This window comes from Canis lupus, chromosome 1 (assembly GCF_048164855.1).
Source record: "Canis lupus baileyi chromosome 1, mCanLup2.hap1, whole genome shotgun sequence".
In the NCBI taxonomy this organism is placed as follows: Eukaryota; Metazoa; Chordata; class Mammalia; order Carnivora; family Canidae; genus Canis; species Canis lupus.
The window spans coordinates 59,784,318-59,807,846 of NC_132838.1; the positions used below are offsets into that span (position 1 = coordinate 59,784,318).

Below are 23,529 nucleotides of genomic sequence, written 5' to 3' on the forward strand. Positions count from 1 at the left end.
CCATAATGCCTTGAAATTAGAACTAAATCACAACAAGAAGTTTGGAAGGACCTCAAACACGTGGAGGTTAAGGACAATCCTGCTAAAAGGTGAAAGGGTCAACCAGGAAATTAAGGAAGAATTAAAAAGATTCATGGAAACTAATGAGAATGAAGGTACAACCGTTCAAAATCTTTGGGATGCAGCAAAAGCAGTCCTAAGGGGGAAATACATCGCAATACAAGCATCCATTCAAAAACTGGAAAGAACTCAAATACAAAAGCTAACCTTACACACAAAGGAGCTAGAGAAAAAACAGCAAATAGATCCTACACCCAGGAGAAGAAGAGAATTAATAAAGATTCGAGCAGAACTCAACGAAATCGAGACCAGAAGAATTGTGGAACAGATCAACAGAACCAGGAGTTGGTTCTTTGAAAGAATTAATAAGATAGATAAACCATTAGCCAGCATTATTAAAAAGAAGAGAGAGAAGACTCAAATTAATAAAATCATGAATGAGAAAGGAGAGATCACTACCAACACCAAGGAAATACAAATGATTTTAAAAACATACTATGAACAGCTATACGCCAATAAATTAGGCAATCTAGAAGAAATGGACGCATTCCTGGAAATCCACAAACTACCAAAACTGGAACAGGAAGAATAGAAAACCTGAACAGGCCAATAACCAGGGAGGAAATTGAAGCAATCATCAAAAACCTCCCAAGACACAAAAGTCCAGGGCCAGATGGCTTCCCAGGAGAATTCTATCAAACGTTTAAAGAAGAAACCATACCTGTTCTCCTAAAGCTGTTTGGAAAGATAGAAAGAGATGGAGTACTTCCAAATTCGTTCTATGAGGCCAGCATCACCTTAATTCCAAAACCAAAGACCCAACCAAAAAGGAGAATTACAGACCAGTATCCCTGATGAACATGGATGCAAAAATTCTCAACAAGATACTAGCCAATAGGATCCAACAGTACATTAAGAAAGTTATTCACCATGACCAAGTAGGATTTATCCCCGGGACACAAGGCTGGTTCAACACCCGTAAAACAATCAATGTGATTCATCATATCAGCAAGAGAAAAACCAAGAACCATATGATCCTCTCATTAGATGCAGAGGAAGCATTTGACAAAATACAGCATCCATTCCTGATCAAAACTCTTCCGTGTAGGGATAGAGGGAACATTCCTCGACATCTTAAAAGCCATCTGCGAAAAGCCCACAGCAAATATCATTCTCAAAGGGGAAGCACTGGGAGCCTTTCCCCTAAGATCAGGAACAAGACAGGGATGTCCACTCTCACCACTGCTATTCAACATAGTACTGGAAGTCCTAGCCTCAGCAATCAGACAACAAAAAGGCATTAAAGGCATTCAAATTGGCAAAGAAGAAGTCAAACTCTCCCTCTTCGCCGATGACATGATACTCTACATAGAAAACCCAAAAGCCTCCACCCCAAGATTGCTAGAACTCATACAGCAATTCGGCAGTGTGGCAGGATACAAAATCAATGCCCCGAAATCAATGGCATTTCTATACACTGAGACTGAAGAAAGCGAAATGAAGGAGTCAATCCCATTTGCAATTGCACCCAAAATCATAAGATACCTAGGAATACACCTAACCAAAGAGGTAAAGGATCTATACCCTAAAAACTATAGAATACTTCTGAAAGAAATTGAGGAAGACACAAAGAGATGGAAAAATATTCCATGCTCATTGATTGGCAGAATTAATATTGTGAAAATGTCAATGTTACCCAGGGCAATTTACACGTTTAATGCAATCCCTATCAAAATACCATGGACTTTCTTCAGAGAGTTAGAACAAACTATTTTAAGATTTGTGTGGAATCAGAAAAGACCCCGAATAGCCAGGGGAATTTTAAAAAAGAAAACCATAGCTGGGGGCATCACAATGCCAGATCTCAGGTTGTACTACAAAGCTGTGGTCAAGACAGTGTGGTACTGGCACAAAAACGGACACATAGATCAATGGAACAGAACAGAGAACCCAGAAGTGGACCCTGAACTTTATGGTCAACTAATATTCGATAAAGGAGGAAAGACTATCCACTGGAAGAAAGACAGTCTCTTCAATAGATGGTGCTGGGAAAATTGGACATCCACATGCAGAAGAATGAAACTAGACCACTCTCTTTCACCATACACAAAGATAAACTCAAAATGGATGAAAGATCTAAATGTGAGACAAGATTCCATCAAAATCCTAGAGGAGAACACAGGCAACACCCTTTTTGAACTCAGCCACAGTAACTTCTTGCAAGATACACCCACGAAGGCAAAAGAAACAAAAGCAAAAATGAACTATTGGGACTTCATCAAGATAAGAAGCTTCTGCACAGCAAAGGATACAGTCAACAAAACTCAAAGACAACCTACAGAATGGGAGAAGATATTTGCAAGTGATGTATCAGATAAAGGGCTAGTTTCCAAGATCTGTAAAGAACTTATTAAACTCAACACCAAAGAAACAAACAATCCAATCATGAAATGGGCAAAAGACATGAAGAGAAATCTCACAGAGGAAGACCTAGACATGGCCAACATGCACATGAAAAAATGCTCCGCATCGCTTGCCATCAGGGAAATACAAATCAAAACCACAATGAGATACCACCTCACACCAATGACAATGGGGAAAATTAACAAGGCAGGAAACCACAAATGTTGGAGAGGATGCGGAGAAAAGGAAACCCTCTTACACTGTTGGTGGGAATGGGAACTGGTGCAGCCACTCTGGAAGACTGTGTGGAGGTTCCTCAAAGAGTTAAAAATAGATCTGCCTTATGACCCAGCAATTGCACTGTTGGGGATTTACCCCAAAGATTCAGATGCAATGAAACGCCGGGACACCTGCACCCCGATGTTTTTAGCAGCAACGTCCACAATAGCCAAACTGTGGAAGGAGCCTCGGTGTCCATCGAAAGATGAATAGATAAAGAAGATGTGGTCTATGTATACAATGGAATATTACTCAGCCATTAGAAATGACAAATACCCACCATTTGCTTCGACGTGGATGGAACTGGAGGGTATTATGCTGAGTGAAGTAAGTCAATCGGAGAAGGACAAACATTGTATGTTCTCATTAATTTGGGGAATATAAATAATAGTGAAAGGGAATATAAGGGAAGGGAGAAGAAATGTGTGGGAAATATCAGAAAGGGAGACAGAACATAAAGACTCCTAACTCTGGGAAACGAACTAGGGGTGGTGGAAGGGGAGGAGGGCAGGGGGTGGGGGTGAATGGGTGATGGGCACTGAGGGGGACACTTGACGGGATGAGCACTGGGTGTTATTCTGTATGTTGGTAAATTGAACACCAATAAAAAATAAATTTATTAAACAAAAAAAATAAATAAAAATCTTAAAAAAAAAAAAAGGTGGCACGTGGGTCACTCAGTCCACTCTGTCAGTTGAGCGTCTACCTTTGGCTCAGGTCATGATCCCAGGGTCCTGGGAAGGAGCCCTGCATTGGGCTTCCTACTCAGAGGATAGCCTGCTTCTCCTTCTCCCTTTGCCCCTCCCTGCGGTCGCTCTCCCTCTCTCTCTCTCTGTCTCAAATAAACAAATCTAAAAAAAAAATTTCTTCAATGACAAGAGCACTAGGAGTATCTTTTGTTCTAGTGAGGTACCTCTAGGTGGGCTCCTGTATAGGGGACTGGTCAGCAGAAAGACTAAGCCATGATGAGAGACTTGGAATTTTCAGCCCTCCATCCTCCGGAGAGGTGAGAGGGCTAAGAATAACATTAATAATTGATCATGCCTACATGAGGCCTCCATAAAATCCCAAAAGTATGGGGTTCAGAGAGCCTTCAGGTTGGTGAACACATCCACACTGGGAGGATAATGCACCCCAGCTCCATGGGGACAAAAGCTCTTGCTTTCAGGAACATTGAGACCTTACCCTATGCATCTCTTCACCTGGCTGTTTACCCGTTATATCCTTCAATAATCTGGTAGATGTGTTTCCTGGAGTTCAGTGAGCCACTTTGGCAAATTAACTGAACCCAGGGTCATTAGCAACTCGTCTATAGCTGGTTGGTCAGAAGCACGGGTGATAACCTGGACCTGCAGCTGGCTTCTGAAGTGTATGTAGTATGAGGGGCAGTGGGTGGGAACAGTCTGTGGGATTAAACCCTGAAGCTGTGGGATCCAGTGCTGTCTCTGGGTAGAGAGTATCAGAATTGAGGTAAATCGCAGGACACTCAACTGGTGTCAAAGACTTGCTTGTTGCTGGGGGAAGAAAAGAGCCACACATTTGTTGGCCGGAAGTGTCAGAAATGCATGTTTTGTATGAGGAGAACAGGAGATACACTGGAGATAGACTGAATTGAAGTATTTTCCTACAACAGAAGAGAAAGGCTGGGTTTTTAATTTTAGTTATCCATTCATCCGTTGATGGACATTTGGATTGTTTCCACCTCTCGGCTTTTGTGAATAATGCTGCTGTGACCATTGGTGTGCAGGTGTCTGTTGGAGTGTCCGCCTTCCTGCTTGGCCTTTGAGTAGGTACCTACATGTGGAATAGCTGAATCACGTGGTCATTCCCTGTAACTTTTTGAGCAACAGCCAAACTACTCTCCGCAGTGGCTGTATCATTTTACATTCCCACCAGCAGTGCAAAAGGGTGCCAGTTTCTTACCATCCTTGCCAACACTTATCCCTTCCACCTTTTTTTATTTTTTCTTTTTAAAAATACCAGTATAGTTAACATACAGCATTATATTAATTTTAGGTGCACAACATGGTGTCTCAAGAATTCTACACATTACTCAGTGCTCATCAAGATAAGTGTACTCTTAATCCCCTTCACCTATTTCCTCCCTCCCCCTCCTGCCTCCTCTCTGGTAACCATCAGTTTGTTCTCTACAGTTAAGGGTCTGGTTTTTTGCCTCTTTTTTCCCCCTTTGTTCATTTGTTTGGTTTCTTAAATGCCACATGTGAGTAAAACAATATGGTATTTGTATTTCTCTAACTGCTGTAGTTCACTTAGCATTATACTCTTTAGCTCTTTCCATGTTGTTGCAAATGGCAAGATTTCATTCTTTTTCATGGCTGAAAACTATTCGTGTGTGTGTGTGTGTGTGTGTGTGTGTACACACACATATCACATCTGTATCCATTTATCTATTGATATATATTTGGGCTGCTTCCGTACCTTGGCTATTGCAAATTATGCTGCAATAAACATTGTGATGCAAATATCCCTTTGAATTAATATTTTTGTAATTTTTTGGTAAATGCCTGGTAGTGCCATTACTGGATCATAGATAGGGTAGTTATATTTGTAACTTTTTGAAAAACTTCCAAACTGGTTTTCACAGTGGCTGCACAGTTTGCATTCCCAACAACTGTATAAGAGGGCCCCCTTTTCCCCACATTCTCCCCAATGCTTGTTCTTTTGTTTTTTATTTTAGCCATTCTGACAGGTGTGAGGTGATATCTCACTGTGGTTTTGATTTGTATTTCCCTGATGAGTGATGTTGAGCATCTTTTCATGTGTTTCTTGGCCATCTGTGTATCTTCTTTGGGGAAATATTTGTTCATGTCTCTGCCCTTTTAAAATTGGATTGTGTGGAAGTTTTTTTTTGTGTGTGGTCAGCTGTGTAAGTTCTTTATATACACACATATATACTTCATATATTATATGAAAACTTTAGGAGGTACAGAGGGAGAGGGAGAGAGAGAATCTCAAGCAGGTTCCACACCCAGCATGACCTCAATGTGGGACTCAATCTTAGAAACCTGAGATCATGATCTGAGCCAAAATCAAGAGTCTGACACTTAACTGAGCCGCTCAGGCACTCCAATTCTTTATAGATTTTGGATACTAACCTTTTATCAGATATGTCATTTTTAGATATCTTCTCCCATTCAGTATGTTGTCTTTTAGTTTTATTGGATGTTTCCTTTGTTCTGCAGAAGCTTTTTATTTTGATATAATTCCAATAGTTTATTTTTGCTTTTGTTTCCTTTGCCTCAGGAGACATAGCTAGAAAAATGTTACAGCTGAGTCAGGGAAATTACTCTTTTCTAGGATTTTTATGACTTTAGGTCTCACATTTAGGTCCTTAATCCGTTTTGAATTCATTTTCATGTATGATGTAATAAAATAGTCCAGTTTTCCCAGCACCATTTGTTGAAGAGACTTTTTCTCATTGCATTTTCTTTTCTGCTTTGTCAAAGATTAATTGATCATATATGTGTGGGTTTATTTTTGGGTTCTCTATTCTGTGCCATTGATCTCGGTGTCTATTTTTGTGCCAGTACCATACTGTTTTAAATGCTACAGCTTTGGGACGCCTGGGTGGCTCAGCAGTTGGGCATCTGCCTTCAGCCCGGGGTGTGATCCTGGAGACCCAGGATCAAGTCCCACATCGGGCTTCCCACATGGAGCCTGCTTCTCCCTCTGCCTGTGTCTCTGCCTCTCTCTCTCTCTGTGTCTCTCATGAATAAATAAAATCTTTAAAAAATAAATAAATGCTACAGCTTTGTAATGTAACTTGAAATCTGGAATTGTGATACCCCAGCTTTATTTTTGTTTTTGTTTTTGTTTTCAAGATTGCTTTGGCTATTTGGGGCCTTTTGCAATTCTATACAAATTGTAGGATTATTCTAATTCTGTTAAGAATGCTGTTGGTATTGTTGATAGAAATTGCATTAAATCTGTAGATTGTTTTGGCTAGTATGGACATTTTAACAATATTCTGCCAATCCATGAACATGGAATATATTTTTCCATGTTTGTGGCCCTCCCACCTTTTTTAAAATAAAAGCCATCCTACTGGGTAGGAAGTGGTATTTCCTTGTGGTTTTGACTTTTCTTTTTTCTTTTCTTTTTTTTTTTTTTTTTTTTAAAGATTTCATTTATTCATGAGAGAGAGAGAGGCAGAGACACAGGCAGAGGGAGAAGCAGGCTCCATGCAGGGAGCCTCATGTGGGACTCGATCCATGGTCTCCAGGATCACGCCCTGGGCCAAAGGCAGGCACTAAACTGCTGAGCCACCCAGGGATCCCTGACTTGACTTTCCAAATGACTAATGATGTTGAACATCTTTTCATGTGCTTATTGGCCATTTGTATATATTGTTTGGAGAAATGTCTAAATCTTTTGCCCATTTTTGAATTGGTTTCTTGTTGTCTTAGTAGTTATTTATATGTTCTAGCTATTAATACCTTATCACAAACATTCTTTGTGAAATTTGTTCATGTCTTTTGATGCACAAAGGCTTTTAATATTGATGAGGCCCAATTATTCTATTTGTGCTTTTGGTGTCATAGCCAGTGATGTAGGAAAAGACATTAGAGTTTGAAGCCGAAGACCAAGAAAGAATTCTTGAGACATCTTTGGTGCAAAAAAGGTGGTTTTATTAAAGCACGAGGACAGGATTCATGGGCAGAAAAAGTTGCAGCAAGGTCGTGAGAGTGGCCCATTGTATACTTTCAAGTTGTGAGGGGATTAGGGAGAGCGTTAAGTCTCTAAGGAATTTTGGAAGCAAGGTTTCCAGGACCTTGAGGGAGCTAGCTATTGTTAGGAAGAGGTCATTGATTACTGTCTAATAAAACCTGAGTCATGAAACCCTTCAGATATATATCGTTGGGTCACATGTTTGGGGGATGATTGCCAACATGTATCCTGGGGAGTAGAGATAAAGGAAGTTTCCAAAGTAGAGACTTACAGGGTCCTGGGTTTTGGGCTAAGATTGCCTTTTGCCCTTACCAAAGTATTAACATGGAGTTTCCTACATCAGCCAAGAAATCGTTGCCATATCTAATGTCATGAAGGTTTACCGTGTTTTCTTCTAAGAGTTGTAGTTTTAGCTCTTATAATTAGGTCTTATAATTAGGTCCACTTATTGTTAGTTTTTATATGTGGTGTAAAGTAAGTATCCATCTTTATTTTTCTTGTTGGTGTCTGGTTTTCCTAGTGCCATTTGTTGAAAACACTGTCCTTTCTCCACTGAATAATCTTGGCACCCTTGTCAAAAAATCATCTGACCATACGTGTGAAAGTTTATTTCTGGGCTATTTTATTTCAAACAGTTTTTGACTCCTAATAGAAGAAAAAGTGTATTGTTAAATATAACTACATTCAGAAAATTAGATATTACATTCCAGAGATTACCAGAGGTGGTTGATATGTAGTAATCTTCCAAACCAAAATTAATATAGTATAATCCATTGTCACAGTGGTATCACATAATAATGTTAGAAAGTTTGTAAGAACGTGAAAGAAGTTATGCATATCATTATTTTCAAAGAATATGTCCATGGCAAAATATGCTGTTGATCTTGTTTTGTTAGGTAAAATATGTTCTCCATTTCATATATGAAAATAATACTTAAGAGACTTCTATGGATAATTTTTACTTGGGTCTAAAGCAAGATACTGCTCTCAATATTTTTATATGCTTTTATCTTAGTACATTTTTAGAATCTAGTTAACTCAGACACTTGTTTGTGATATATCTCCAAATATCTATTTGTATTGTTTTTCTTACAAAGTTTTGCATATAGTTCCTGTGAACATAAATAAAGCCTTTCCAACCATGTTACATTATAAATTTTTCTTTCTCCATTCCCTCATCTTATATATGTTTTTTGTGATTCTCCCCTTAGGGCCTGTCTTTTCACTTCAGATTTAAAATTAGAGTGTTAGTGAAAAACTAAGAGCTAGAAGCTTACTGTTTGATGATGAAAAGCTTTAAGTACATATGTGAAGATACAGTGTTAGGGACAAGAACATGAGTTTCAATCATACCTACATACACATTGGTTATGAAGGTGGTGACTGAATGAGATAAAAACTAAATATCTAAACCAATATGTAAAAATCAGCTTGACATTTTCCAGAGTAAGGTTGATGCTGTGATTTATAATAACTACGTATTGATCTTTGTCTTATTCCTGGCAGAGAGCTCCTACAACCATTGGAATTTACTCAGTGAGGAGAGTGCTAAAGGCATCTTTTGTTCTGTTAATTAGGTGATTTTCGGACCCCACCTAAGGATGGGTGCTCTGCCAGGGAGGGCCAACCCTGTGATTAGAGGGTTGGAACCCTAGGCCTCTAGGGAGGGAAGAGGGCCTAGAGATTGAGGTCAGGCACTAATGGCCAATGAATTTAATCAGTCATGCCTGTGTAATGATGCCTCCATAAAAATGCAAAAGAACAGGGTTGAGGGGTTGGGGAATCCGAACACTTCCATGTGCCACTGTGCCAGGCTCCCGACTCCAGAAGGATAGACGCTCCTTTGTTTGGGATCCTGCTCTATGTGTCTTTTCATCTGGATGTTCATCTGTAGCCAGCAGTCTAAGATTTTCTGAGTTTGGTGAATGGCTACAGCAGATTAGTTGAACCCAAGGAGAGGATTTCAGTAACTTCTGATTTATAGCCAGTTGGTCAGAAGCATAGTTAACAACCTAGGCTTGGAATTGGGGTGTAAAGTGGAGAGCATTCCTGTAGAGTTGAGTACGTAGTCCATGGGATCTGATGCCATCTCCAGGTAGTGTCAGAATTGAGTTGAATTGTAGGACACACAGCTGGTGTTGGAAAACTGGTAGGATATGTGGGACAACCCTGCCCTCATCTCTGACACACCTTGGAAGCTGGTGATTAGAACCATTAGTAAGGTAATTGGTAGTATATGTCCACTATGGTTTTCTAGCATAAAAATTGTAACTGTGTTAAAGATGATAAATAGCATTTTATCATTATCATGTCTTGCCAACACTCAGTCCTCTGACTTCCATCCTTCTGTTGTACTTACCTAACAAAATCCTAAACCTGGTGAAGTAGAACTACCTATTGATACAAACCTGCATCCAAGTAACTGAAGACGGTCAAAGAGCACAGTCACGCTGATAGGTTTCAATATAAAGATTTAGCCTCTGATCTCAATCACTGCCTGATAATTCTTTTATTCTTCTCTAGTGTATTTACTCTTCTACTTTCCATGACAACTATTTACTCACCTATAGTAATTTATATTTTTCCCAAACTATTTCATATTATCTGTGTAGGAAGGTAGGGTAGACGGTACCATTTTATTACACAGACTTGGAAATTCACAAGAGTTCGATATCTGTTTGTGTTAGAGCCAGTACTAGGGAGCCTCAGGAAGTGAGCTTCCTGTCACCAGAGTATCCAAGTTCAGTCAGGGATGTTACAGGGGAGATGCAAGCATTCTGTGGGAGTTTAGAAGAGACGGCTTTTAAGGATTCTTCTAATGCCAAGCTTCCTGGATTCCATGTTGCTTTTTCTATCAAATGTTTTGCTGAAGCTATTTTTCTTCAATTACAGTGTTAACCACTTATATATGACTACTTTGATCATCTGTGGGTGTGGGAGAGAGACAGAGATTGAGAGAGATCAGGAGAGGAAGGTACAAAGGCTTTGGTCTCATCCTAGGATCCTGTCATCTGAGGCCCCAGAAAGGGAGGGCAAATCCAAACTGTGTAGGAGCTTTTTGGCAGAGCATCATGGTGGCATAGATGAAGGTTCCAGGTGTTGGGTCAGCAAGGACAACAGTCTCACTGCAGGAATCTCAGGCAGTTCAGCTGAGGTTTCCTAGAGCTGCCATCCTTTGAGATGCAGTTCTTTTTACTTTTTATTTTTATTGTTTTCCTTGGAAAGTATTTTCTATTTTTTGATGTATAGTTGACAGTGTTACATTAGTTTCAGGTGTACAACATAGTGATTTGACAAATCTTTCTGCTATGCTCACTGCAAGCATAGCTGCCATCTGCCACCATACAACACTATTACAATACCATGGACTACATTCCCTATGCTGTGCCTTTCATCTCCATGACTTACTCTTTCTACAACCAGAAACAGCTTCCCCTCCCCTTTACCATTTTGCCCATCCCACCCCCACTGCCCACATCTCCCCTCTGGCAGCCATCGGTACTCTGTATTTATGGGTCTGTTTGCCTTATGTTTGTTTACTCATTTTGTTAGATTCCACATATAAATGAAATCATGTATTTGTCTGACTTATTTCACTTAGTACAATACCCTCTAGATCCATCCATGTTGTCACAAATGGCAAGATCTTTCTTTTTTATGGCTGAGCAGTATTCCATTATATATCGTGTGTGTGTGTGTGTGTGTGTCACATCTACTTTATTCATCTATCCATGACACTTGGGTTGCTCTCATATCTTGGCCATTGTAAACAATGCTGCATTAAACATAGGAGTGCACGTCTTTTTGAATTAGTGATTAGTGTTTTTGTTGTCTTTGGGTAAATACCCAGTAGTGGAATTCTTGGATCACATTATAGTTTGGGGATTTTTGTTTTCTGTTTTTGAGAATACTGTTTCCATTCCTATTTCCACCAGCAGTGCACAAGGGGGTCCCTTTTCCTCCACACTCTCACCAACACTTGTTTTGATACTAGCCATTCTGACTTGTGGCAGGTAGTAGCTCCTTATGGTTTTGAGTTGCATGCTCTTGATGATTAGTGATATTGAGCATCTTTTTTATGTGTCTGTTAGCCATCTGTGTGTCTTCTTTGGGAAAATGTCTACTCAGATTCTTTACTCATTTTTATTTTATTCTATTTTTTAAAGATTCTATTTATTTATTCATGAGAGGCAGAGAAAGAGGCAGAGACATAGGCAGAGGGAGAAGCAGGCTCCTTGCAGGGAGCCCGATGTGGGACTTGATCCCAGAACCCTGGGATCGCGACCTGAGCCGAAGGTAGACGCTCAACCACTGAGCCACTCAGGTGCCCTTTTTTACTCATTTTTAATCAGATTATTTGTGGGGATTTTGGTGTTAAGTTGTAGAAGTTCTTTATATATTTTGGATGTTAACCTCTTATTGGATATGTCATTTGGAAATACCGTCTCCCATTCAGTAGGTTGCCTCTGTTTCCTTTGCTGTGCAAAAGCTTTTTTTGTTTAATCCCAGTAGTTTATGCTTTTCCTCTGTGCCTGAGGAGACCTATCTAGAAAAGTGTTGCTATCCTTTGCTGTGTTAATGTCAAAGAAATTACTGTGTTTTCTTCTAGGAAATTTATGGCTTCAAGTCTTACATTAGATTTTAAATGGATTTTGAGTTTTTGTATATGGTGTAAGAAAGTGGTCCAGTTTTTCTTTTGTATATATGTAGCTATCCAGTTCCCCAGCACCATTTACTGAAGAAGCTACCTTTAGCCATTGTGTATTCTTGCCACATTTGTCATAGATTAATTGACCATAGAGCACAGATTTATTTCTGAACCCTATTCTGTTCCATTGACCTCCATGTCTGGTTTTGTACTAGTACTGTACTGTTTTGATTACTACAGCTTTGTGATATATCTTGAATTCTGGGACTGTGATACCTCTACTTTTCTTGTTCAAGATTGCTTTGGCTATTTGAGGTCTTTTGTGATTGCATACAAATTTTAGTATTATATGTTCTAGGTCTATGGAAAATGCTGTTGCTATTTTGATACGGTTTGCATTAGATCTGCAATTGCTTCTGGTAGCATGAACATTTAAACAATACTCTTCTAATTATCATGGAATATCTTTCCATTTATTTGTGTTGTCTTCAATTTCTTTCATCAGTTACAGTTTTCAGAGTTCTTACACCTCTTTGGTTAAGTTTATTCCCAAGTGTTCTGTTCTAAAGATTTTATTTAAGTAATCTCTACACCAAACATGGGGCTCAAACCCACAACCCAGAGATCAGTAGTCACACACTCTACCAACTGAGCCAGCCAGCCACTCCTATTTTATTCTTTTTTGGTGTTATTATGAATGGGATTTGATTAAATTCTGTTTCTGCTACTTATAAGTGTGTGAAACACAACTAATTTCTTGGTATTGATTTTGTATCCTACAAGTTTGCTGAAGTCAATTATTCTAAAATTTTTGGTGGTCTTTAGGGTTTTTTTTATGTATAGCATCATATCAGGTACACATAGTGAATTTCATTTCTTAGGAATTTAGATGCCTTTTATTACTCGTTTGTTGTGGCTAGGACTTCCAATACTGCATTGAATAAAAGTGGACATCCTTGTCTTGTATGATGAATATGATGTTAACTATGGGTTTTTCCTTATATGACCTTTATTATGTTGAGGTATGTTCCTTCTAAACATACTATGTTGAGAGACTTTTGTCATGAATGGATGTCGTACTTTGTTAAATGCTTTTTCTGCATCTATTGATATGATAGGATCTTTATCCTTTGCTTTGTGTATCATGTTAATTGATTTGCTAATATTAAACTACTCTTGCATTCCTGGAATAAATCTCACTTAATCATGGTGTATGATTTTTTAAAATGTATTGTTGAATTTGGTTTGCTCAAATTTTGTTGATGATTTTTGTGTCTATGTTCTTCAGAGATATTGGCCTGTAGTTTCATTTTTTTTGTAGGGTCTTTGTCTAGTTTTGTATTAGGGTAATGTTGGCTTTGTAGGATGTATTTGGAAGCTTTTCTTCCTTTTGTACTTTTTTGGAGTAGTTTGAGAAGAATAGGTGTTAACTCTTCTCTAAACATTTAGTTGAATTCACTTGTGAAGCTGTTTGATCCTGGACATTTATTTGGTGGGAGTTTTTTGATTACGGAGTCAATTTTGTTACTAGTAATAGGTCTGTTCAGATTTACTGTTTATTCCTGGTTCAGTTTTGAAAGATATGTGTCCGGAAATTAATGCATTTCTTCTTAGTTATCCAGTTTGTTGGTGTAGAATTTTTTTACATTATTTTCTTCCAACTCTTTGTATTTCTGTGGTATCAATTCTCCTTTTTTTCTCTTAATGGATTTGTGTCCTCTTTATCTTGATTAATCTGGGTGAAGGTTTATCAATTTTGTTTTTTCGAGGAACCAGCTTTTGGTTTCACTGATCTTTTCTGTTTTGGGTGTGGGGGGGGGGGCGTGCATATCTATTTCATTTATTTATGCTGCGGTTTTTATTATTTCCTTCCCTCTACTAACCTTGGACTTTTTCTTCTTTTTCTAGTTCTTTTAGGCACAAGGTTAGATTGTTTGAATTTTTTTTCCCCGTTTATTGCTCTAAACTTCCCTCTTAGAACTGCTTTTGCTACATCCCAAAGATTTTGGATCATTGTATCTTTGTCTCTATGTTTGATTTCCTCTTTGGTTTCTTTGTTGATCCATTGGTGGTTTAGTTGCATGTTATTTAGCATCCATGTGTTTGTGGGGGGTTTTTTAGTGTTTTTTTTTTTTTTTCTTGTGATTGATTTATAGTTCCATCCTGTTGTAGCCAGAAAAAATGCCTGATAGGATTCTGTTAAACTTAGGTGATTTGTTTTTTGGCCTAATATGTGATCTGTCCTGGAGAATGTTCCATGTGCACTTGAAAAGAATGTATATTTGATGTTTTTGAATGGAATATTCTGTATGTATCTGTTAAGTCTATCTGATCTAATATGTCATTCAAAGGGGCTGTTTTCTTATTGATTTTTCTGCCTAGATGATCTATCCATTGATATAAGTGGGGTGCTAAATTCCCCTCTTATAATTGTATTACTGTCAATTTTTCCCTCTATGTCTGTTAATATTTGCTTTATGGTTTAGAGGCTCCAAAGTTGGATGCATAGATATTTACAAGTATTTGTTATGTTGGACAGATTATCATTAGGTAATGTCCCTTTTTATTATCTCTTGTCATAGTCTTTGTTTTAAAGTTTATTTTCTGATATATGTATTGCTGCCCTGGTCTGTTTGTTGTTTTTGTTATTTCCATTAGTATGGAATATTTTTTTCCATCCTTTCATTTTCAATGTGTGTATGAGTCTTTAAGTAAGTCCAAAGTGAGTCTCTTGTAAGCAGCATACATAAGTTTTTTTTTTTTTTTTTTTGCAGTCAGTATGGTGACTTAAAATTTAAATCTAATCATGCTTTAGGGTGCCTGGGTGGCTTAGTTGATTAAGTGTCAGCCTTTGGTTCAGGTCATGATTCTGGGACCCTGGGATTGAGCCCCACATAGGGCTCCCTGCTCAGCAGAGTCTGCTTCTCCCTCTGCTCCTCACATATGCTCTCTCAGTTTTAAAAAAAAAAAATCTATTTCTGCCTCTGCAGAATCAAGTTGAATTCCTTACTAGGCATTTCAGGCCCTTTGAGCATAATGTAAAGGGTATAGCTTTTAACTTTTACTAGTTGTATGTTTAAAAGGCTAGGTGGTCAAGGAATGATTGTTCTCTTATGCCATGCATGTTCTCTAGCCCTACACGTTGATCCCACAGGACTGCACTTAATTCTCTGGAAGTAGTTGGCCTTCTTGATACTTGTTCCAGTTTGTGCCTGAAAGAGCCCTGTCCCGGGTAATTCCCACTCATCGTTCAAAATTATAATTGGGTACCATTTCCATGTCAAGCTTACCCTGCCACTACTTAGGTAGAATTAATCACTTCCTCCTCTCTGTCTTCCCTGTACACTCCATAAATCTTTTTTTTTTTTTTTTTATTCATGAAAGACACGGGGCGGAGGGGGAGGGGAGGCAGAGACACAGGCAGAGGGAGAAGCAGGCTCCACGCAGGGAGCCCGACGTGGGACTCCATCCCGGGTCTCCAGGATCATGCCCTGGGCTGCAGGCGGCGCTAACCCGCTGAGCCACCCGGGCTGCCCTACACTCCATAAATCTTATATCCCTTCTGACATTGCTCTGATCTTGAAAAAGTTTAGTCCTTGACTATTTCAGCAAGTATGTGGTTAGCTCTTGAGGACAGGTGTTCATCATCTGTATGTCTGTGTCTAGGCATGTGTATTAATCATCAAATCCTTGGTAAATAATCTCCAAATTATTAGGTAAACTATAAATTAGGGATAAGAATATATGCTTATAACTAGATTTGTTTTCTAAAATAAGAATAACCACTTAGAAAGTTCAGTCTCAGCTGAAGAAAAATTCAGAGCGAGGATTTTATATAAAGCTTTTTTTTTTTCCAGGATAACTTAAAAGAATAGGTCAACCGTAAAAACTCATATGCAATGGTTTGCTTCTTGAAGATTTTGTGAGGATTAAATAATCTTTCTAGTGCCCCTGAGTATAGTGTCTGACACATGAATAACCATTAGAAAACTTGGTCTTTATTGTTGTTACATCATTCATAGATAAGGTATTTGTATTTATCTTGTTTACCCAAGATTCTTCTAAAATCTACATTGCTTTATCAACTCAATTTGGCACTCTCATTGAATGTATCAGTAACAAACTTTAAAAAAGAATTTAACATTATAGCGTATTAGTTTCAAAGGTAGAGTTTAGTGATTCATCAGTTGCATGTAACACCCAGTGTACTCCTGAATGCCTATCACCCACTAACTTTTAAGACAAATTGAGATAGAACTGACTGTCTCTTTACCAAATAACTTTTGGCCATAACTCATCTTAATCATAGATACTAACTATATTAGACATTCCAGATCCTTAGAATATTAAAATATAAATAAGTCAGCAGTATTTTATGTAGTTGAAAGTCTATAATATCTACAAGTGTTTTCATCATAGTCTTGTACATTTAGAGGACACAGTTTATAGTTAGTCATATATAATAAATTAGTAGGTTATAATATATTTATAATATATTTATATTTATTAATGTTTACCTAGCCTGATTTAGTTATGATTATTGAGGTCAAATTATTTGATATTTTATTCCTATTTTATTATTATGCAGTAAAACTTTTTTTTTAGCAAATACCTTTTTTGTAAATCTTATCTAAAATTAAAAAATTTAAAGTCTAATAATAATAAGCTTACTAGAAAAAGATGAAAAGCACTGTTTGTTCTAACAAAATTTATTATGCAGTAATTATAAAGGTTAAAGACTCTTCCATCTCAAATAAAAATAACTGTTATAATTACACACATAATATAGTAGAGTGATTCCAATAAATAGCACAGGAAATAGTGTATTTTCAAATTAGACAAATACTTTCTCATTCACAGTGTCTGACATAGGAAAGCCTGTTCACATAATGGTTTGTATAAGGTCATGCTCTTAGTAATAGTCCACACAGAGCTGTTGCCAACACAGTTCTTTCAGAACGTGAAGTACCGTGCAAACCACTCCTGGCGCTGGGGATCTGGAGAAGCCACCGGGGAAGCTTCACTCTGAGGAGGACTGAATTCATAAAAAAGAGAGACATGTAACCCAGCATTAAGCTGTTTTGCAAAATGAAGGGAAAAACACAAAAAGCATCAGTATAGATGACCAGAACTGCTTCCCTGGGTTAGATGCGTTTTGTAGATCCCTCTACACTAGATTGGGTTCTCCACTCCATGAGAGCATGAGAGTGCATCAGCAGCTCAGATGAAGTCAGTGAAGGAGGAGCCACATCAAAATAATTACAAAAAAAAAAAAAAACCCCAAAACCAGACAGCTGATAAAAATAACGTCACCTTCTTAGAATAAAAAAAAATCAGGAGGAACTGTCAGGAATAAGAACAAGATAGCATTCCTCTTTTTCAGCACTTTTTCTCTTCTACCTAATTAAATTTCAGGATCTGACACAAGCATTTGATTCTGACAGATGTGTCCTCAAATATAACTTAGGTAACTAAGCCACGGTATGGTATTTCTACTACATGTATATTTACATTAAACTTTTGTAATTCCATAAGCAAATACTCCAGGGGGAAAGGAGTATGGTAAGCCACTTTCCCCTCCATCTTCATAGTTATATCATTTAAACTTAATTCTAACTAAATATTCTTTGGGCTAGTTGAGAAAACAAAAGAATCCCTACCGTCTTTGGGGGAAATTTACAAGGCACGCAACAATGTGTAATGGAAATTCCAGTAGTCAAGTTCCTTGAGCTCATGCACATGCATCTTACTGATACCTGAACATACCCATGCACAAAGGAAATAAGCAACACAAAATATTTAGCAGGAGACACATTCAAAAGTATATTTGACTATTTTTATTCTTGCTATTTTTTCTACTTAAAATGATTAGTCATTAACTATGTCATCACTTACCCTAGAAAAAGATAGTCTACCTGTAAGACTATTGTGACACTGCTGAAATTTAGTAGGAATAAGTTAAAAAAATTAAAGTAGCATAGAATCAGTAATAGTAAGGTAAACTTAAAACAACAACACTTTCTGACGTTATTTAATGGATAAACAATTTGGTTTCATTTAAATTCTTGTAAATACATTTAATCAAATCTGAGGTTTACTTAAAATTGGAATATCAATTGTAAAAATTTTTATATGTATATCATTAAATTCCCAGAGCTTACATATTTTTTATTTTGGCAGTTAGCTATATATTTGTAAATAAGCCTGGTAAACAAGAAAGTGAAAAAAAATGTATGAAAAAGTTCTGTAATAAAGGTGATTAGTGAAAAATTTGCTACAATATTCAAATGAAGCAACTATCCATAAACATTAAAATTCTAAGCATACGAATTACATCAGCACCTCTTTCAGCATCTAGAAAAACTGACAAGAAACTAGAAAAAAAATCTTAAGAGCCAAAAAGGAGTTCTCTAGAGAAGTGATAAATATATTTGGAAAATCTTTCACAGTAATAATTTTTGTTCTTAAAACAGTGAATTTCTGCAATGTAAGAAGGTAAATTTCTCAAGTTAAAAAAGAAAGAAAAAAATCGCTGGTGAGACGGGGCTCACCTCAAAAATGTCTTGGGCTCTTTGGGTGGCACTGGCTGTGGAAGTGGTTTGCCGCTGTTGAACTCAATAGCGTGGACTGGAGAATTAGGAATGGGGTCCAGGCGGTTAGGATGTCCATTGCCCACTCCACCAGATTCCAGAGCACTTAGATTGGGAACACTCACAAACCTGTTTGTTGGTGACTTATCATTCTTCTTCTTTTGCTGCATTAAAAATAATACATGTGAGGACAGTCCCTGAGTTACGACAAGTAAGAAAATAGGAATAGTAGAAGATATAAATTTGGCATGGAAAAATTTTGGAGGCTTTCTGTTAAACTGGGATGCTAATATGAACCAGTGTTACCCAAAGTGTGGTCTGGGGATCCTTGGAGGTGTTCTTTATCTACATGGAATCCTCACGGACAGACATGCTGCTGGGCAAGAATGAGGAAGAAATACTTAGGAAGGGTGTTCGTGGGGAGGGGAGGAGATGGACAGAATTTCAAAGGGTAAAGAATACTGGGAGGAAATGGGGAAGGAGCAGGTCTTGCAGATACCACGACATTAAATAGATTTGGGCTAAAATTAGGAGTAGAAGGTAATAAAGTTAAACAGTTTTAAAAAGGAAGTCCATGAACTTTTAACCTTCTGTCAAAGAGAGGCAGTTCTTGCCTGGAAAAAAAGGGAATGGAAAAATGCTTGGCAAAGTAGTTTGAAATATATCCCACATTCCTACTTAAGACCTTAATTCACTGTACCATCTTTCTGAGGAGAGAAAATTAAATTTGCATAATTGTTTCATCTCCCAATTGGTGGTATCACTAATTGGCTCATAATCTTTTAGAAACATTTAAAGGTTATAAAACAAAAGTGATCCATATTAAAAAAAATTTTAGTTGGTCTTCAAAACTAACAGTAGCAAGAGGAATACAAGCAGATTATCAAAACCTATCAGCTTACAAATCAAGTATTTTATTCACACCTCTGGAATCAATGAGCATCATCTTGCTGTGCAGAATAAAATTTAACGTGCTGCAAGATATCTTTAATACTATCTTTTACTAGTTAAATGTGTGCTAATTAAACTTATAAAATATTTTCCTGCAAAATTATTCTTGAAAAATTGTTTAAAAAAACAGTACCCTAATCTAATTGGCTTTTTTCCTTTATTTACGAAGAAATGATCTCAGTACCTAGACATTGCCCTCTTTTTCTAGATCATATTCTGTGAATCACAGTCTCTGACAAAGAGTCTATTTTACCATAACTGTAAAAAGAAAGAATAACATTTTCTAGAATCACAACTATTAAAGCTGAGGTCATTCAAAAGTGAACAAAGATTATCTTTTGCATTATCTCGTTCTAGTCACCAGAGGGCATAAATAAACCTACTTTAGGTTTCTCTTTGGAGAAATCTACAATAATGGTTTTGTTGCTAAAAATGTTAATTCCAAAAAAGTATTAGAAATAGTTTCCTTTTATTATTTGTTTCAACAAGTCTTATAATCTTGCTTTGTAATTAAAAGCTTATTTCAGGGACACCTGGGTGGTTCAGTGGTTAAGCATTGGCCTTTGGCTCAGGTCGTGATCCCAGGGTCCTGGGACCCAGTCCCACATCAGGCTCCCTGCAGGGAGCCTGCTTCTCCCTCTGCCTGTCTCTCATGAATTAATTAAATACGTACATACATACATACTTATTTCACCCTAAGTTATGAACTCAAAAACTGTAACTATATTAATTTATTCACCAATTATGAGAGCCTTTGATGTGCCAGGCAGTATTTTAGGCTCCATGTCCCTACTTTAAGTCATTCTGTTTCATAAAATATTTAACTTGTGAAGTTAGGATAGAGTCCATGTTCTTAACAGGTAAGTTTTTAGGAGCACTGAAAGCAAAAATTTCTGGCTTAATGGCCTAACAGAAATTAGGCATGATGAGCAAATTAATTAAATTTGAATAAAAAAATAGCTTTAGCAGTAGTACTTTAGTTTATTTCTACTACTGATTTCTGCCCAAAACATATGTAATCCCTATGAAGCCAGTAATTATTTATTCTTCATTATTTGCTTTATTCACTTATTTGTGGTTGCTTATAGAAAACGTGATTTAAATGTGCAGCTGAGTAACTCCTACACCCAAAGCACCAAGAGAGGAGCCATGGGAAGCTGGAGTACAAGGCAGTGTAAGACTTAGCCATGTACATTTTACTTGTCTACAAAGCTCTTCTATCTGTCCTAAGAGTAACAAAGTATCAGGATAGGCCATCTTCAGTTTTAATTGCCAAGAAAGGTCCTAAGACTGAAAGAAGTAAAGCCCTTCTCCAAAGACTGGTGGGCAACAAGGTCCAGGAAGATGGCAGGCCTTAGACTCTAAGTTAGGGAGACCTGTTGGGTATACAGGGCTGGAGTACCTCTCAGGACCCCATAGAGGGCAGTGAACACCAAGAAAATGATGTTAGTTTTCTTTGGAGATAGGAAAAACAAAATGATAGAAACTAAGGTTTTATATTAACGTCTTAAGGAGTTTTAATTCTTAACAAAAATATTAGTCTTATTCTTTGAAAATGTATATATAAAGATTTCACAGATTTTTAAGTCTACATATTAAATTCGAGAAAACACTGGAAGGTTTATCTAATGCTGCTCTATTAAAAATTTTAAGCAAGTTTTAAACTACATCCCTATTTTACAGTGTTTACAGCACATACCTTAGTCAATGGATTAATAACACCAACAGTAGGGCTTGAGTTAAACACTTTGTTGAAGTTAGTTTCTCGATTGACTAATTCCAGCTGATAAAATTTATTATCCTCCTATGCAAAAGAATTATAAACATCACTTAGACATTTTCTATTGAAAATTTAAAACTGTTTAACTGCCATTTCATTCAAAATTTAATATAAAAACTTTAGTGAAGATTTATCTACCTCGTTCATCAAAGATTTCTAGATCTGCCAGTGTCGTAATGACTGTGGGTGGGAAGGTTTTCAAAACTTTTCAAAACCATATGCTTTGGGGCTCTTCTCTACCCTTTAATAACTTTTTCCTCTAAGACTGGATCTAAATGTTTTAATTGGTCTCATCTCTGTTCAAAAGGGGTAACTGTGCAGTTTGAGTAGCTTAACTTACATTCGTGGAGCTGAGCTGTGTGCATGGTTTTGTTGTTTCTATAAAGGTGACACTGACACATCATTATTCTTCAGTACTGGAAATACGTTTGATCTTCCCTTATCTCCTCTCTGAGACCTCAATGTTCAGTTGACTTCTGAACAACACAGGCTTGAACTGCACGGGTCCACTTAAATACTGATTTTTTTTTTTTTAATGAATACAGTACAATATTATAAATGTATTTTCTAATACGATTCTTAGCATTTTTTTCTCTAGCTTTATTATAAGAAAACAGCATATAATATACAAAATATGTGCTACTTGAGCTTGTTATCAGTAAGGCTTCTTCCAGTTAACAGCAATTTATTAGTAATCCAGTTTTAGGGGAGTCAAATTATATGTGGATTTTCGACTACACAGGGAGTTGGTGCCCCATAACCCCTGCATTGTCCAAGGGTCCTCTGTATTATAGCAATAGTAATCACTAACCAGAGAAAAAGTGACCTACACATAGATAAATCCTTTGCCTTTCACTTCACCAACAACTTGTGTTAATTGGACAACCAAACTGTAAGCACGTAAGCACATGAGTGTGAAGTGTAGGATTAGTGCCCTAGAACTAGATTCTTCATCCCCTTCTTAGTTACTAGTATCATTTGCATCATCAATCTCAGCCCATGTGCGTCACAGTCCATAGAATTGGGGTGTAGTGAAAAGAGCATAGAACAGCCCTTAGCTGGATTCCTAGCCTGTCACCAGCTAACTGTGTTGCTTTGTGTTTGCTTTATTCTTTGATGTCTAATACTCATCCTATTGTCCAGGACAGAATACAACTATATCTGTGACATCTGTTCACTAAGAACTGGAAAAGCAATTTCTACCACAGACGAAATAAATATACTTAATACCTTTGCTAACTTCATGTATGGAATATAAGGTAATCAGATGAATCTATGAGGTCTGTTTTCATGTTCACAATGCCTGGAAAATCTTCCCAATGTCTGCTCCTGGGTTCCATAATGAACCCCAATCTATAACCTGCTGTTTTTACCAGGACCTTGTAGTCCCAGCCAACAGGATGGCTTTCCTAAATGCCAATTAAGATAAATGAAAGAAAATGGACTTCAGAAATAAATGCTTCTAGGCTCTCTTTCTATGCTAACATCCATAGTTTTCAGTTGAAGAGCTCAATGAACCAACAGTGTGATTAGCATTCAACTTTAGTTTTACTCTGAAAGATTTTTCTATTTTTTTGGGACAGTGAAAAACAGTATCTTAATTATTGATCAGGATACATAATTTTAGAAGACTCTAAAATGAATTATAAAACATTTGTGTATTTCTTATTCTTGAAGAATAACTTTAATAAAAGCAGCTTATTTATTGTTAAATCTGTACTTCCTTCCCGGATGGACTGACTGCTCAGATACCTCAGTTTAGACCCAGACTCGAGAGAGAGTATGTAGTTTTCTTAGTTAGAACCCTAAGAAAACAGAACCCTTTTCCCATGGAGTATATCTTTGGATCAAGGTAAATTAACAGGACTAACTGGAAGTACACGGTGCAGGCTAATGCAGGCACGTGTTGACTCTTCTTTCCTATCCACTAATTCTACATGAACAATACATAGCTTCAAGAGCTTCGTATTAACTACATGTTGGCAAGGACATTATGAAACGTAAAATATGTACTAAAGACTCTTTTAAAAAAATACTGAAAAGAGGCACTATCTCCTTACCCTAATACCAAATTTAAAATTACTTTGTATTTCTTATCCTTATTCATGAACATTTTTAATAAATTTTCA

The 23,529-nt window shown here is 37.2% G+C and overlaps 1 protein-coding gene and 1 long non-coding RNA gene across 10 annotated transcripts in view; one reads left to right on the top strand and one right to left on the bottom strand.

Moving 5' to 3' along the window:
* The window catches only part of LOC140636602 (uncharacterized), a 66,722-nt gene that overhangs the window by 25,753 nt on the left and 17,440 nt on the right, over window positions 1-23,529 (top strand). The gene's annotated exons all lie outside the window — the stretch shown is intronic.
* Window positions 16,773-23,529, bottom strand: part of FAM184A (family with sequence similarity 184 member A) — a 106,560-nt gene continuing 99,803 nt past the window's right edge. For 6 of the 9 annotated variants that reach the window (XM_072831910.1, XM_072831902.1, XM_072831886.1 and 3 more), the window contains 3 exons: window positions 21,320-21,424; window positions 18,631-18,833; window positions 16,773-17,114 (listed from right to left, as the gene is read on the bottom strand). In XM_072831910.1, coding sequence (XP_072688011.1) covers window positions 17,033-17,114; window positions 18,631-18,833; window positions 21,320-21,424 — 390 coding nt within the window. In that variant the 3' untranslated portion in view covers window positions 16,773-17,032. Of the gene's footprint in view, window positions 17,115-17,739; window positions 17,836-18,630; window positions 18,834-21,319; window positions 21,425-23,529 lie in introns of all 9 variants that reach the window. The other 3 variants (XM_072831940.1, XM_072831928.1, XR_012033756.1) reach the window with 2 other exon arrangements.